Genomic DNA, 15,081 nt, shown 5'->3' on the forward strand with positions numbered 1-15,081 from the left:
CCCCCCACCTCCCCATCCACCTCTCCCCATCCATGAAAGGGCACCTTTTGCTTATTGTCCTCACGCTGTACATGAAGCACAAACAGACTGTCGCTCAGGCTGCTGACAGAGATTCCTGAAGGGAGAGGGCAAATGTCAGAGGTCAAGTGTCAAAGCAGGGGGCCTCCCCCTGCAGCCCTGGACCCCGGCTGACCGGTCAGGTTGGCGTAATCAATCCTCTGCTTGACTTTGGCGTCCTCCACAATGACCACAGCGTTGGGCGTCAGCAGCAGCTGCCGGGAACGAGGCTTGTAGCCCTTGCGGTCATATTTCACGACAGGCACAGCGTACTGGGGACAGAGGCCGGGCTGCAGGGGCTTGGGGAGAAGCTCCCAAGGCTCCGCCTGTACCCTGACCTGCCTCTGGCTCCTGGCAGCAGAACCGCACTGCTGGACTCAGGGCTGCAGGCAGGCTCTTACCCGAATGGGCTCCGATGGACTCAGGCTTGAGGGCAGGGTCTTACCTGAATGGGCTCAGAGCCCAGGGTCTGCAGCACTCGGGAGCTGATCTCGTCTGCACCTGCAACCCAGATGGCGGGGAGGGATCAGAGGAGGCAACAGGGGGCCAGGACGATGACGAAAGTTCTGAGCGCTGGAAAGTCAAGGGCTCACCAAGCCGAGTGCTGATGAAGAGTCTGGGCACACTCTGAGGGTAATTATCCTTCTTGCCCTTGAAGATCTCACTAGCCACTGCTTTCTGCTGCAGCTAAGGAGACAAGTGGGGTGAGGAGAGTGTCATGGTGGGGGGGGGTACCATCTTGGGGGGCAGAGCCAGCCTCAGGACCTGAGACAGCCTCCCTCACCTGCTTGCTGGCCCCTCTCTGGCTCTGCACCAGGAGGTTGAGCCCTGCCCTCCCACACTCCCATCAACCCCCCACTTCCTGACCCTCTGCCGCCACCAAACACTCCCCAGCGGTGTCATGAAGGCACGGCCGGGTTTTGAAACTGGCCTTGGTAATGCTTCCCCACCCCATCAGGCCCTGGTGGCCCTGAGACTCGGCTCCAGCTTGGGGTCTTCTAAGTAGCAGATCACTAATACTCAAGGTTACTGAAGGTTATCTATGCCGGGTGGGTGCTTTAGAATCATCCAGTACTGAGTTGGCAAAAACACGGCACACCAACCCACGCCTGTAATCAGGGCAGACACCACCAATCGATCCACGTGAAGACGCAAACTTTTCAACACAGGGTTCTGAGCAGTCTCTACCAATCAAGGGCAGCTGGCCCACGAGGTGAACCCTATTGGCCACCCCAAATGTACTCCAGCGTCCACTCCTACACAAGACCCAGCTGAGGTTGCCGGTAGACTGGGGTAAATATGGTAGACCAAGGTAAATACAGTAGACAGAGGTAAATACAGCAAACAGGGATAAATACGGCAGACAGGGGTAAATACGGCAGACAGGGGTAAATACGGCAGACAGGGGTAAGTACGGCAGACAGGGGTAAGTACGGCAGACGGGGTAAATACGGCAGACAGGGGTAAATACGGCAGACGGGGTAAGTACGACAGACGGGGTAAGTACGGCAGACAGGTAAATACGGCAGACAGGGATAAGTACAGCAGACGGTAAGTACGGCAGACAGGGTAAAGGCGGCAGACGGGGTAAACACGACAGACAGGGGTAAATACGACAGACGGGTAAATACGACAGACAGGGGTAAGTACGGCAGACAGGAGTAAATACGGCAGACGAGGTAAATACGGCAGACAGCGGTAAATACGGCCGACAGGGGTAAGTACGGCAGACAGATAAATACGGTAGGCAGGATAAATACGGCAGACGGCGCTAATACTATAAAAGGAGTAAATACGGTAGACTGAGATAAATACGGTAAGCAGAATAAATACGGTAGATTAGGATATATACGGTAGATAAGGGTACATACGACAGACGCGGTAAATACGGTAGACCGAGATAACACGGTAGGCAGGGTAGATACGAAAAGCCGAGATAAATACGGAAGGCAGGGTAAATACGGTAGACCAGGATAAATACGATAGACGGGGTAGAGTAGACAGGGGTAAATACGGTAGACTGGGGTAAATAGAATAGACCGGGGTAAATACGGTAGGCGGGGTAAATACGGTAGACCAGGGTAAATGCCCCACCAGGCCAACACCCTCTGAGGAATGCCTGCGGTTCCCTGACTCCACTTCCTCATCCTCACCCAGCCCCACTCTCCATACCTGCTGCTTCCACTCAGGGCTGATACTCCGGCAGTATTTCCACACCATGTTCTTTATGCACAGCTCCCGCAGAAGCTCTGAGGCCTGAGGGGAAGAGTGAGGTCAGAGCTCCTGGACATCTCCTGGGCCCTTCCCTCTGAAGACATCGAACATGTTACCCTAGCCTTTGGATAAGCAAAGCCCCCTCCATCTGGACGACGCTTCCACTCCTGAGTCAAGAGACCTTACTCAGTAGGGCTTGGTGGCTCACGCCTGTAATCCCAGCACTTCGGAAGGCCGAGGTGGGTGGATCACCCGAGGTCAGGAGTTCAAGACCAGCCAGGCCAACATGGCGAAACCATGGCTCTACTAAAAATAAATAAATTAGCTGGGCGTAGTGACAGGTGCCTGTAATCCCAGCTACTCGGGTGGCTGAGGCAGGAGAATCGCTTGAACCCAGGAGGCAAGAGGTTGCAGTGAGCCAAGATCACACCACTCCCTGGGCGACAGTGTGAGACTCCATCTCAAAAAAAAAAAAGAGAGAAACCTTACTTTTCACTGCCCAGCTCTGGTCCGGGCCCTCCGTGAGCCCCTCCCTGACCGATCCTTTGGCCCCAAGAAATCAGACCCTTCTGCTGTATACTTTGATGGTCCCTAACTTGGCAGGGGGTGCCCACAGACCTCACGCAGGGCAGGTGGGGGCGTGGGCCAGGAGGTGTCCAGGACATTCCGGGGCAGCTGCCGCCGCAGGTTTAGTAAAAAAGAGGTGCGCACATGGTCCAGGAAGAAGGCGTTCTCGGGGCAACGGGGGGCATGGCGCAGGATGAAGCCTCGGATGAGCCTGGGGTCGGGGGCCAGACAGGGTTGGGGGTGAGGAGGCTGGTGGTGAACCCCCCACACGCCCTGCTCTGCAGCCCCCACAAGGCACCCTGGTGCTCACCGCCGGATGGTCTGCGCTGCCCACTTCCTCTTGGTTGCCTTCCTCCGGCCCAGCGTTCCACGCCACCACGACTGGATGCAGATGGCTGTCGTGGAGACCACAGATGGCTGACCTCTATCTTCTTACCATGGTGGCCCCCCCGGCCCCAGACCCCGCCCCTTCTGAAAACCCATGGGCCCACGAACCTGATCGCTTCACCCGGAGGAATTTCTGCCGCCAGTGAAAGCCCCTCCAGGCAGCTTGGATCTTTGTGGCTGCAGTTGGGAAAGAAAGGCAATTGGCCAGAGCGCGGGGAGCCAGCTGGGAGCCTGGTGCTGTCTGCGCTCCATGAGTGGCATGAATGGGAGAGTGGCTGAAGGAGCCAGCGAGCAGGAGAGTTGTGAAGAAGAATGAACGTGGGGACTGCCTGGAGAAGGGGGGGCAGTGGGTGCGATGGCGGGCGTGAGGCTGGAGCTGGTGGGGAGGGGTTTCCAAGTCGACTAGTGGACTCCCTGGAGAAGGACTCCCTGGAGCTGGGTGTGGGGCTGGAGCTGGTAGGGAGGGGTGGACTCCCTGGAGAAGGAGCCCAAGGAAGTGACTTCCCTGCTTCCCGGAACAGACCCCTGTGCGGCAGGAAAGGTGGGCTTCTCTCTCACCTAGGCTCTGCCGCCGGACCTCCAGGGCATCCTCTGTGGCAAACAGGGTCTTGGGGAAGCGGATGAAGATCTTGGTCCTGGGAAAGCAGCAGTGATCAGCCTGGGGTTGCCACCCCTATTCCCCGCAGGCGCCTGGCATGGGCACTACTCACCTGCCCATCTTGTACTCTTCTGGCTTGTAGCCCAGGTGTCGGACCAGCACAGCCACCCCATCCTGCGGCCGTCCCGCCCACGTGGGCCACGTCTCTGGGCACAGTGACTTGTACCTGGGGATAGGAGGGGCAGGAATGCAGGCGGTCCCCACCCACCCCAGTTAGCAGCCTGCTCTGGGGACCCGAATCAGCTTTCTCTGGGCACCCGCTGGGTGCTCCCATTGACTCGTTCACAGCTCGCAGGAGGCTCACTCGGTCACTGCTCCCATTTTAAAGATAAGGAAACCGTTCTCATCTACCTAAGGCCGAGTAACTAGAAAGTGGCAGAGATGAAATTCACACCGTTTGACCCCCCCAGACCCCCAACTCAGAAGAACCACAAAGCCGCTCCACCCTTTCTGAGCCGCTTGGAAGCTGCCCTACAAGGCTTGCTACCGTCTGCCTCTGATGCCCGGCACGTGGACGTAGGCCTCCTGTACCCCTGAGCGGGCGCTCCCGGAGGGCACGGCCTAGGGGAGCCGGCTGTTCTTTCCACCCAGCTTGATGTCAGGTCCGCAGCACCAAAGGTTCCTAGCACGAGTACCCCCAGCAGCCTAGGACCTCTGCGTCCACATTTCTAAAATGGGGCCGAGAACCCTTGTCTGCCCTCCCGCTCCCCTTCCCCGGCACCAAGCCGGACCTGCCCCTACCTTTGCAGGAAAGCTTCGTATTTGCGGCGATAGGCAAAGCCGGCTCTGCGCACGCGCAGGTTCTCCATTAGCCCCAGGTACTTCACCTGGTGCCGGATCAGCACCTCATCAAAGCGGCCTGGGGGAGGGGGAGAGCCAGGGTCAGCGGGCTGGCGCTGACAGTCTGTCACCTGCAGGGGAGGCCCAGCCCCTAAGTCCCCCGTGGGAGGGGCCTACCGGGCTGTTTGGCATCATTAGGCTTGATGCAGCGGACGTAGGCGGGCTCCTTGGACTGCAGGATCTCCACCAGCTGCAGGAGGCTCATCTTGAACTGGGTGGCGACCTGGCGAGCCGAGAGACATGGAAGGTTGGCCGGAGCCGGGCTAAAGCTGCTGACCCCAGCAGCGAGTACCCCACTCCACCGGCTGGTGACGCAAGCAGCAGCCCCTGATTCGGCCTGGTCCTTATTCCTCCCACTGCACATTCCTCACCGCAGAGGAAGGGGCCAGACTCCACCCTTACCCCTCTGGCTGGGCGAGGGACCTCAGTCTCCGAACCTCACTCCAGCCTAAAACTCCTGCTCAGGTCTCCCAGCAACCTCAATGCTACACCTCCCGTTAGTGGCCCTTCTTTTTCATTCTAAAACTTCAGGGCTGCCTTCCTGAACAGCGTGTCCCATGCTACACATTCAGCTATTATCTGGGTACGCTGCTCTGCAGGACCTGGAAGGATCTCGGGCCTGGCGGAGGAACACACTCCTTAGCAAAGACTCACAATTCCGTGCGGTCCGAGAGTAGCAGGTGTGTGCCTGGGGGTTCTGACAGCCCCACAAAGGGACAGCTCATCCAGTCTGAGGGGTAGGGGGCACCAGGAGGCGTCTTCTAGAAATGACGCTCGGCTGAGCTTTAAATGATAAGGAGGGGCGGGTGCAGTGGCTCATGCCTGCAGCAGTGGCTACGGGGAAAGACTGAGGGGAGGCTGCTAAGTACTCCGGCAAGATGCACTGGCTGGAGGAGGGAGACAAGGAGAAAAAAGAACTAAGGGGCCGGGTGCGGTGGCTCACGCCTGTAATCCCAGCACTTTGGGAGGCCGAGGCGGGCGGATCACCTGAGGTCAAGAGTTCAAGACCGCCTGGCCAACATGGTGAAACCCCAGCTCTACAAAAATTAGCTGGGCATGATGGCAGGTGCCTGTAATCCCAGCTAGTCGGGAGGCTGAGGCAAGATAATTGAGTGAACCTCCCACTTGAGCCTGGGAAGCGGAGCTTGCAGTGAGCCGAGATTGCGCTCCAGCCTGGGCGACAGAGCGAGACTCCCTCTCAAAACAAAAAAAGAACCAGGGATGACACCCAGGTTTCCGGCCTGGGGGACTGGGTGAGTGATCCCTGTCCTGAGTTAGGGAGAGAAGGAGAAAGCCTGGAGGGGGAGACCAAGGGCCCCTTTGTTCTAGACCAGTGGGGTCTAGGGTGCCTGGGGCCATCTAGGGGAAGAGGATGAGATACCTGAGTCTGTGGCTTGTGGGAGAGGCCTAGGCGGGAAGGTGTGCAGGCATCCATAGCAGGGAGACGCTAGGGCCAGGAGGATGTGGGCGCTTCGGGAGAGGGTGGGGCAGAGAGCAGCAGCGGGCAGGGGCCCAGGGAGCCAGACCCTGGGCAGCACGACGCCTGCATGCCCTCCCTGTTAGGCATCTGGCTTCCACCTCCCTATGGACCCACTGACCTCACCCTTCTGGGGCTCACTCTTCTTGCCAAGCCCAACAGCCGTACCTCTGCCCCCAGCTCGCTGGAGCTCTCCTTGCACCTGGCACCCTGGCCATGCCTGCCTTTCCCAGTCCTTCTCCTTGATGCCATGGCTTTCCTGCTCACCTCCTGGCCTTTTTAGACTCTGTCTGGATTGGACCCTGACTATAGGTTCATCTGACATTCCCAACTCATCTCCAATGCCTCCTCCTCCAGGGAGCCTCCCCAACCCCTCACCCCTTCCGCCCTGTCAGGCCGCTTGCTGTTCCCTCTTGTAAGTTTGCAAAGCACCCTGTGCACGTTGCTGCAGGCACATCCACTCATTCTGGTACCTCAGTGCTTGGCAGCATCTGCTATAAATGTCTGCTGAGTGGGTGGACACATGACAGCAGCCACATGGAGGCAGCTGTCAACACAGGGACACCCACAGAGACAGATGTACACACGGATTCCCCTACAGACACAGCCCACACTTAAGACACACGGCTCCACTCTAGACACAGCACACCCACACACACAAGTAGGCAAACAGCGACGAGCGCAGGGGCTTACACCAGTAATCCTAACACTTTGGGAGGCCGAGGCAGGTGGATCACCTGAGGTCAGGAGTTTGAGACTAGCCTGGCCAACATGGTGAAACCCCATCTCTACTAAAAATACAAAAAATTAGCCGGGTGTGGTGGCGGGCGCCTGTAATGCCAGCTACTCAGGAGGCTGAGGCAGGAGAATCGCTTGAACCCGGTAGGTGGAGGCCGTAGTGAGCCAAGATTGCCCCACTGCACTCCAGCAAGGCTCTGTCTCAAAAAAAAAAAAAAAAAGTAGGCAAAGAGGCACCTAAGGCAGCCCCCTACAGACACCTGCCTATGTGCACACAGGCTCCAACACGCGTTCACACGCACACTGCCAGCTCCCAGACTCGTGCAGGCCCTCATGCATGTTGGGGTGCACACACCCCTGCGCCCGGTCCCACCACCTCCTCACCGTCTCTGGACGCTTCTTGTCACTGAGCTCGCTCCGGTCGAAGCACTGGCTCATAATGGGATTCTTCGAGCTACACATGGTCTGTGTGGGCAGAGCCGGGGTCAGGGAGGGGCACAGGGACAGGCAGGACAGGCTCCTGGACACAGATGCAGAGCGGTGGGCTACCACCGCCCCCACCCCAGCCTCCTGGGTCCTCCTCACCTCCTTAAGGTTCCGGAAGAGAAGGTCATTGTTTTTGTCCAGAAACCCTGGGAGGGGAGAGCAGGTGTGAGGTGAGAGGCAGCCTCCCTGTAGGCCCCTGTGGGGACACAGCCCCAGGACCCTCACCTGTCACGCTGTAAGTCACCTCCCCAGCGTAGTGCAGAAGGCGGAATTCCCCTCGGCCCAGAGATTTCCGGGTCCGCTGGTCAGCCAGCTTGTGCCTGGGGGTGATGGGGTGGAAGCTGCAGATGGCCGGCCTCAACCAAGCCCTCTGCCTGCTAAAGGGGCTTCAGGAACAGGCATCAGCCACGTAAAGAGCAGGTGCACCCCAGGCCGGGCACGGTGGCTCACGGCTGTAATCCCAGCAGTTTGGGAGACCGAGGTGCGTGGATCGCAAGGTCAGTAGTTCGAGACCAGCCTGGCCAATATGGGGAAACTCCGTCTCTACTAAAAATACAAAAATTAGCCAGGCATGGTGGTGGGCACCTATAGTCCCAGCTACTTAGGAGGCTGAGGAAGGAGAATCACTTGAACCTGGGAGGTGGAGGTTGCAGTGAGCCAAGACTGAGCCACTATACTCTAGCCTGGGTGACAGACCAAGATTCCGTCTCAAAAAACAAAACAAAACAAAAAAAAGAGCAGGCATACTCTCTTTTGACTCTGGGTCACTGAGGCAGGCCAGGCAGGCCAGTGGCCTCCCTGCTCAGAGCAGACCACAGAGGCTCAGAGAGGTAGATGGCCTTGGTCAGGGCCACATAGTGCCAGGACCGGGACCTGGGCAGCCTGACGGCCAGGGCACGCTGCAGGGAGGGCAACTCTCGTTGCTTCTGGCTGCTGCGGGCTCTGCTCAGAAGGCGGTGGTGAGCTGCCCACTACTTCTCAGAACGGAATCTGCTGCCCCAAGAGAGCACTCAAGTCTTAGGCATGTTTATACCCTTTGGCCCACTTGCTGCTTTTAAGAACTATTTCAAGCAGCTAACCAGAGATACAAAGACTGAAGGCACAAGATGTTTGTGGCAGCCTTGTGATGCCAGCAGAAACCTGGTGGCTGGCCAGGGGCCCCGAAGAGGTGGCCGAGAGTGGGGAGTATCTGTGGGTCAGAACCGCTCCAGGAAGAGTTTTGAGGAAAATTTTGTGTTTGATGATACAGGAAAATGTGCAGGATAAGCATTACTCTGAGCCTTATACACAAGAAGTTCTTTTTTTTTTTTTGAGACGGAGTCTTGCTCTGTTGCCCAGGCTGGAGTGCAATGGCCGGATCTCAGCTCACTGCAAGCTCCGCCTCCCGGGTTCACGTCATTCTCCTGCCTCAGCCTCCCGAGTAGCTCGGACTACAGGCGCCCGCCACCTTGCCCAGCTAGTTTTTTGTATTTTTTAGTAGAGACGGGGTTTCACTGGGTTAGCCAGGATGGTCTTGATCTCCTGACCTCGTGATCCGCCCGTCTCGGCCTCTCAAAGTGCTGGGATTACAGGCGTGAGCCACTGCACCCGGCCAAGAAGTTCTTGACTATGAAAAAAATGCATAGAAAAAGGCAGGAGGGAAATGCCTCACACGGTTACCAGCCGTGGCCTTTGGGCAACAGAATCACAAGCGGCTTTTGTGTACAGCCCAACTTTGCACTAATGAGCAATATTATTTTTATAATCAGAAACAATTTTTTAGTATTTATTATTTAACGAATCAGGCAGCCCCTAAACCAGAATAGATTCAGAGAGACTCCTAGAAACAATTTTTTTTTTTTTGAGATGGAGTCTGGCTCTGTCATCCAGGCTGGAGTGCAGTGGCGTGATCTCAGCTGACTGCAACCTCCGCCGCCCGGGTTCAAGTGATTTTTCTGGCTCCCGAGTAGCTGGAATTACAGGTGCCCACTACCAGGCTGGGCTAATTTTTGTAGTTTTAATAGAGACAGGGTTTCGCCACGTTGGCCAGGCTGGTCTTGAACTCCTGGCCTCAGGTGATCTGCCCGCCTCGGCCTCCCACAGTGTTGGGATGACAGGCGTGAGCCACTGTGCCCATCCAGAGACAAATTTTCAATATCTTATTATGCAAAAAATAGTCATGGATTTGGCATTCAACACCGCTGGGACTGATCCCAGCTCGGCAACCTAAATGAGAGGTAACTTTGGGGAAGTGACTGCCTCTTGGAGTCTCAGTGAGAAAACACCAAGAATCCCTCCAGGAGTGGCTGCAGGAGAAGCCACGATGTGCACAGCACGCGTGAGACCGCCCTGGACAGAGGCACTTATTCCTGTTCCTACCTCGCCCCACTTCAGGGGATTCCTTCAGTACAAAGCAGTTTCCAAATAAGGAAAAATCTCAGCAAGTTTCCTTTATTTATTTATTTTTTGAGACAGAGTCATGCACTTTGGCCCAGGCTGGAGTGCAGTGGCCGGATCTCAGCTCACTGAAAGCTCCGCCTCCCGGGTTCACACCATTCTCCTGCCTCAGCCTCCCGAGTAGCTGGGACTACAGGCGTCCGCCACCTCGCCCGGCTAGTTTTTTGTATTTTTTTAGTAGAGACGGGGTTTCACTGAGTTAGCCAGGATGGTCTCGATCTCCTGACCTCATGATCCGCCTGCCTCGGCCTCCCAAAGGGCTGGAATTACAGGCATGAGCCACTGAGCCCGGCCTAGCAAGTTTCATTCTCAAAAAAGAACAGGGAGGAAGCCAGGCTACTAGCATGTTTCTTTTTTTTTTTGGGTCGAGGTCTTGCTCTTGTCACTCAGGCTGGAGTGTAATGGTGAGATCTCAGCTCACTGCACCCTCCACCTCCTGGGTTCAAGCGATTCTCCTGCCTCAGCCTCCCAAGTAGCTGGGATTACAGGTGCCTGCCACCATGCCCAGCTAACTTTTGTATTTTTAGTAGAGACAGGGTTTCACCATGTTGGCCAAGCTGGTCTTGAACTCTTGACCTCAAATGATCCGCCCACCTTGGCCTCCCCAAAGTGCTGGGATTATAGGCGTGAGTTACCACGCCCAGCTGTTTTTTTCACTTTTTGAGATAGGCTCTCGCTCTGTAGCCCAGGCTGGAGTGCAGTGGGTTGATCCTAGCTCACTGCAGCCCCAAAACTCCAGGGCTAGTGATGCTGTCGCCCCAGCCTTCTGCATAGATGGGACTCCAGGCGTGTGTCGGCATGCCTGGCTAAGCTTCTTAGTTTCTGAACACATGTGAGGCGTCCTTAACTCAGCACTTGGTCACCTCCTTGTGGCTGGTGTTTTGGGATCGGGGAGGGACTCCCGCACTCTGCAGGCTCTGCCACAAGTGAGTCCTTGCCCCCAGCAGCCCGGCAGCCCCACTCACGTCAGGAAGTGTGGATGGTGCTTGACCGTGTCCTCCAGTTTCTCTAGGAAGGTCAGGTCCGTGGCCTCCCCGGGGCGCAGACACTCCTCATCCTGAGGGGGTGTGGCACAGGGGGAGGGACATATGGGGGAGGGGCCAGAGAGCACAGAGGATTGGGGTCACCATGCTGGGAGGCACAGACATAGGGGAGGGGGCAGATCACAGGGAGCCTCCATAGAGAGCTTCCGACCGGGGCGGCGCTCCCTCCATCCGCCATTCACAGCCTTGCCCCAAACTCTGGCCCTCTGTGGACCAGCCTGGAGAGAACGGAGAAGGGGGACATCCTCCCACCCAGCCTCCAGCACGAGGCCTTGGAGGCACAGAGGACTCACCAAAATCGAGATGATGCCCTTAAACTTCTCCTCCACCAGATCACAGATGATCTTGTTGTTGAAATACTGGACGGGCTCCCACTGAGGGGCAGAAGGGAAGGAAGGCATCACCGTGGGGTCCTGGCACCCTCTCCCAGGGGCCCCGATGCCCAGGCTCCCCATGGCCCAGGGAGTGCCCTCAGGCTTGCACACACCGCGATGCCCTCTGCCTCGTACTCCTCCTGCTCCGACTTGAGCGTGAGCTCAATGAAGAGCTGCTGCAGCTTCTCGTTGCAGTAATTGATGCAGAACTGCTCAAAGCTGTAAGGAAGGAGAAGAGCCCACAGTGGCTCCGTGGGGACACAAGACCAGCAGAGGGGAAAGGCTGGACGAGGCCCCTGAGCACAGGAGGTGAGACACAGAGCCAGTCCCCAGCCGGCTGGGGAGTCACGGGGCAGGAATGAGAGGCTGGGGGACAGAAGACAGGGAGCAGGACAGGAGCCTGGGAGGAGACAGGGGAAATGTGGCACTGACCTGTTATGCTGAAACACTTCGAAGCCATAAATATCCAGGAGCCCGAGAACCGTGGTGCTCCGCCAGCTGGGGCTCTCCGCATCCTAGGGCAGTCATTCAACCGAAGGCGTGGGCCCCTGCGTGTGCCAGCCCCACGCCGCAGCCCCCCGCCCGCTGATGGCCCCCCCCCTCCTGCCTCGGGAGCAGTGTGGAGCGAGCCCTCACCTTGGAGGCCAGCGACCTGTTGATCTTCCCCACGAGCCAGGTAAAAGTGCGGCTGTACACAGCCTTGGCGAGAGCGTCTCGCGCGTAGGCGGCCTGCTCCAGGTTCAGCGGGCTCAGGAGCTGTGGGCACAGCGTGAGGCAAGGGGATGAATGCCACAGAGCCCGTGCATCCCACCTGCCCCCAGGCTCAGGCAGACCAGGAAGCTGTCACCACTCTGCACTCCTAGCTCCAGCGAGCCTGCGCTGTGGGGAGGGGTGCCGGTAGTGGGACCTCAGGGAGGACAGGTGGCCACCCCAGAGGGAAGGTGGTAGAGGGACAGGCCCGAGTAGCTGGGATGACAGGCGCCCACCACCACGCCCGGCTAATCTTTGTATTCTTAATAGATGGGGTTTCACCATGTTGGCCAGGATAGTCTCGAACTCCTGACCTCAGGTGACCCGCACACCTCGGCCTCCCCAAGTGCTGGGGTTACAGGCGTGAGCCACTGTGCCTGACTCGATTCTCTGCTTCCCTGAGCAGCCTTCCTTCCATCCCTCCAGCACTGCTGAGGGGACCAGGCAAAGGGGAGTGATGGGAGTAGGGGCTGCTTTGGAACACCCGCCCCTCCACACCCGAGGGCAAGGGCACGGCCTCACCTCCTCCCCCTTGGCGATGATCTTCCTGTGTGTCAGGGCTTCTCGCAGCGTCGAGCCTTCCACGCTGAGGAGCTGCCAAGGGCAGGCAAGGATGTGGTGAGGGCGCACCCCCGGCCCCCGCCCCCGCTGTCCTCCCCTTACCCTCTGCCCGCCGCCGCTCACCCTGGTCAGATACTTCAGTTGGTTCTCGGTGGTGACCTGGGCGTTGCTCTCCTCGTCGGCAGCAAAGTGGATGTTACCCAAATGCAAGACGCTGGCCACGATGCTCAGCAGGTCCTGGGGAGCAGGCCGGGGGCAGGAAGGGGTGAGAGGGGCCAGAGAGCCCCAAGAAGGCACATAGCAGATGGCCACGCAGGGGTGGGTGGTGAAGTGTCTGAGAGGAGAAGGGGCTGGAAGTGGGAATGGGTGTAAAAGGTGGAAGGTGATTCTGGGGGTGGGCCAGGCACAGTGGCTCACGCCTGTAATCCCAGCGCTTTGGGAGGCCGAGGCAGGCAGATCATCTGAGGTCAGCAGTTCAAGACCAGCCTGGCCAACATGGCAAAGCCCCATCTTTGCTAAAGATACAAAAATTAGCTAGGTGTGGTGGCAGATGTCTGTAATCCCACCTACTCAGGAGGTTGAGGCACGAGAATCACTTGAACCTGGGAGGCAGGTGTTGCAGTGAGGTCAGATCGCACCATTGCACTCCCGCCTGGGCAAAAGAGCGAGACTCCATCTCAAAAAAAAAAAAAAAAAAAAAAAAAAAAAAAAAAAAATTCTGATCCTTGTAAAAATCCACATTTCAGGCCTGGCACGGTGGTCATGCCTGTAATCCCAGCACTTTAAGAGACTGAGGCAGGTGGATCACCTGAGGTTGGGAGTTTGAGACCAGCCTGACCAACATGGAGAAACCCCCGTCTCTACTAAAAATACAAAAAATTAGCCAGGCGTGGTGGTGCATGCCTGTAATCCCAGCTATTTGGGAGGCTGAGTCAGGAGAATCGATTGAACTTGGGAAGCGGAGGTTGGGGTGAGCCGAAATTGCACCACTGTACTCCAGTCTGGGTAACAAGAATAAAACTCTATCTCAAAAACAAAACAAAACAAAACAAAAACAACAACAAAAGAAGGTAATTTTGGGGGTGTGAGAGGAGGAAAGGGAGGGTCCCGGAAGAGGCCTCACCTCCACTTCATCCTCAGTGAAATCAATGACTGTCAGAGCCTTCCTGACCACCTTCCAGTCACTCTTGTCGTTGATGGAGGAGACTTTGGCACACTGGCCCTGGAGGAAGGGCACAGCAGGGTTAGAGCCCTGGCAACGGATCCCTGGGTGGCACCTGCCCTGCCTGCCAGCCACTCACCTTCACCAGGTACAGGTAGCTCTGGGGGTTCCGTTCCAAGCCCAGCCTGCGAAGAGTCTCCTCCTCGCCGCCCTCCAGCAGCTGGTAGAAGACGTGGAAGTTCCGCTCCCCGTGATTCTGGTGCACCACTCGTGACTTTTCCAGGAGGTAACTGAGGATATGGCCACCCACGGGGGCACCCTGTGGGCAGGACAAGGCATAGGCCTGGTCGGGGGAGTGGGAACAGAGCCATCTGCCTGTCTTCTCCCCTGACTCCTGGGCTTGGGCAGCCAGACTTGGGCGCCAATTCCAGCCCTGCCACTAGCTGTGTGGGCTCAGGCACGCCACCCACGCTGGACTCAGTTACTTCATCTAGGAAATGGGGAGATTCAACTCCATCCACCTGGTGGTTCCACCTGGATGCCTGACAAGCATCGCAAATTCAACAGGCCTGAAACTGAACACTGGACCTTCCCCCTCTTCAAACGAGCTCCTTCCTGCTAGTGTCCGCCCATCTTGGTCAGTGGTGAGTACATCCTTCTCGTTCAAGCCAAGAACCTGGCAGTCCTCCTGCAAGCCTGTTTTTCTTCCATACCCTACATCCAATCAGGCAGCCGATCCTGCTGCCTTAACTTTTAAAACATCCAGAATCCAATCACTGCATCACACTGGTCTGAGCCACCGTCACCTGTCACCTACACGATGACATCAGCCTCCTAACCGGTTTCCCTGCTTAGCCTGGTTCCCCATCTATTCATCTACTCCCAGTCTCCCAGTGAAGCAGCCAAAGTCATTTTTTTTATTTTTGGAGACAGGGTCTTGCTCTTTCACCCAGGCTGGAGTTTTTCACTGCAGCCTCAACCTCCCAGGGCTAGGCTGGAGTGCAGTGGTGAGATCTCAGCTCACTGAAACCTCCGACTCCCAGGTTCAAGTGCTTCTCCTGCCTCAGCCTCCTGAGTAGCTGGGACAACAGGTGCCCGCCACCACGCCTGGCTAATTTTTGTATTTTCAGTAGAGACGGGGTTTCACCATGTTGGCCAGGCTGGTCTTGAACTCCTGACCTCATGTGATCTACCTGCCCCAGCCTCCCAAAGTGCTAAGATTAGAGGCGTGAGCCACCTCACCCAGCCCAATGACTCCTCTTCTACTCAGAGTTTTAAAAAAAAGGCCGGGCGCGGTGGCTCACACCTGTAATCCCAGCACTTTGGGAGGC

At 57.2% G+C, this 15,081-nt stretch overlaps 1 protein-coding gene across 1 annotated transcript in view; it reads right to left on the reverse strand.

Annotated features, from left to right (window-relative positions):
• MYO1C (myosin IC) overlaps nucleotides 1-15,081 on the reverse strand; it is a 28,736-nt gene that overhangs the window by 1,526 nt on the left and 12,129 nt on the right. The window contains exons 6-29 of the mRNA XM_011956253.1: nucleotides 13,890-14,093; nucleotides 13,712-13,810; nucleotides 12,712-12,825; nucleotides 12,550-12,621; nucleotides 11,914-12,033; nucleotides 11,710-11,792; nucleotides 11,391-11,496; nucleotides 11,197-11,277; nucleotides 10,826-10,917; nucleotides 7,650-7,744; nucleotides 7,524-7,570; nucleotides 7,323-7,403; nucleotides 4,841-4,946; nucleotides 4,625-4,742; nucleotides 3,936-4,049; nucleotides 3,784-3,860; nucleotides 3,334-3,402; nucleotides 3,149-3,233; nucleotides 2,890-3,049; nucleotides 2,230-2,313; nucleotides 651-744; nucleotides 503-558; nucleotides 194-329; nucleotides 45-115 (exon numbers count right to left, since the gene is read on the reverse strand). Coding sequence (XP_011811643.1) covers nucleotides 45-115; nucleotides 194-329; nucleotides 503-558; nucleotides 651-744; nucleotides 2,230-2,313; nucleotides 2,890-3,049; nucleotides 3,149-3,233; nucleotides 3,334-3,402; nucleotides 3,784-3,860; nucleotides 3,936-4,049; nucleotides 4,625-4,742; nucleotides 4,841-4,946; nucleotides 7,323-7,403; nucleotides 7,524-7,570; nucleotides 7,650-7,744; nucleotides 10,826-10,917; nucleotides 11,197-11,277; nucleotides 11,391-11,496; nucleotides 11,710-11,792; nucleotides 11,914-12,033; nucleotides 12,550-12,621; nucleotides 12,712-12,825; nucleotides 13,712-13,810; nucleotides 13,890-14,093 — 2,364 coding nt within the window. The remainder of the gene's footprint in view (nucleotides 1-44; nucleotides 116-193; nucleotides 330-502; nucleotides 559-650; nucleotides 745-2,229; nucleotides 2,314-2,889; nucleotides 3,050-3,148; nucleotides 3,234-3,333; nucleotides 3,403-3,783; nucleotides 3,861-3,935; nucleotides 4,050-4,624; nucleotides 4,743-4,840; nucleotides 4,947-7,322; nucleotides 7,404-7,523; nucleotides 7,571-7,649; nucleotides 7,745-10,825; nucleotides 10,918-11,196; nucleotides 11,278-11,390; nucleotides 11,497-11,709; nucleotides 11,793-11,913; nucleotides 12,034-12,549; nucleotides 12,622-12,711; nucleotides 12,826-13,711; nucleotides 13,811-13,889; nucleotides 14,094-15,081) is intronic.

The sequence above is a fragment of the Colobus angolensis genome, unplaced genomic scaffold (assembly GCF_000951035.1).
Source record: "Colobus angolensis palliatus isolate OR3802 unplaced genomic scaffold, Cang.pa_1.0 Scaffold110, whole genome shotgun sequence".
Classification (NCBI taxonomy): domain Eukaryota; kingdom Metazoa; phylum Chordata; class Mammalia; order Primates; family Cercopithecidae; genus Colobus; species Colobus angolensis.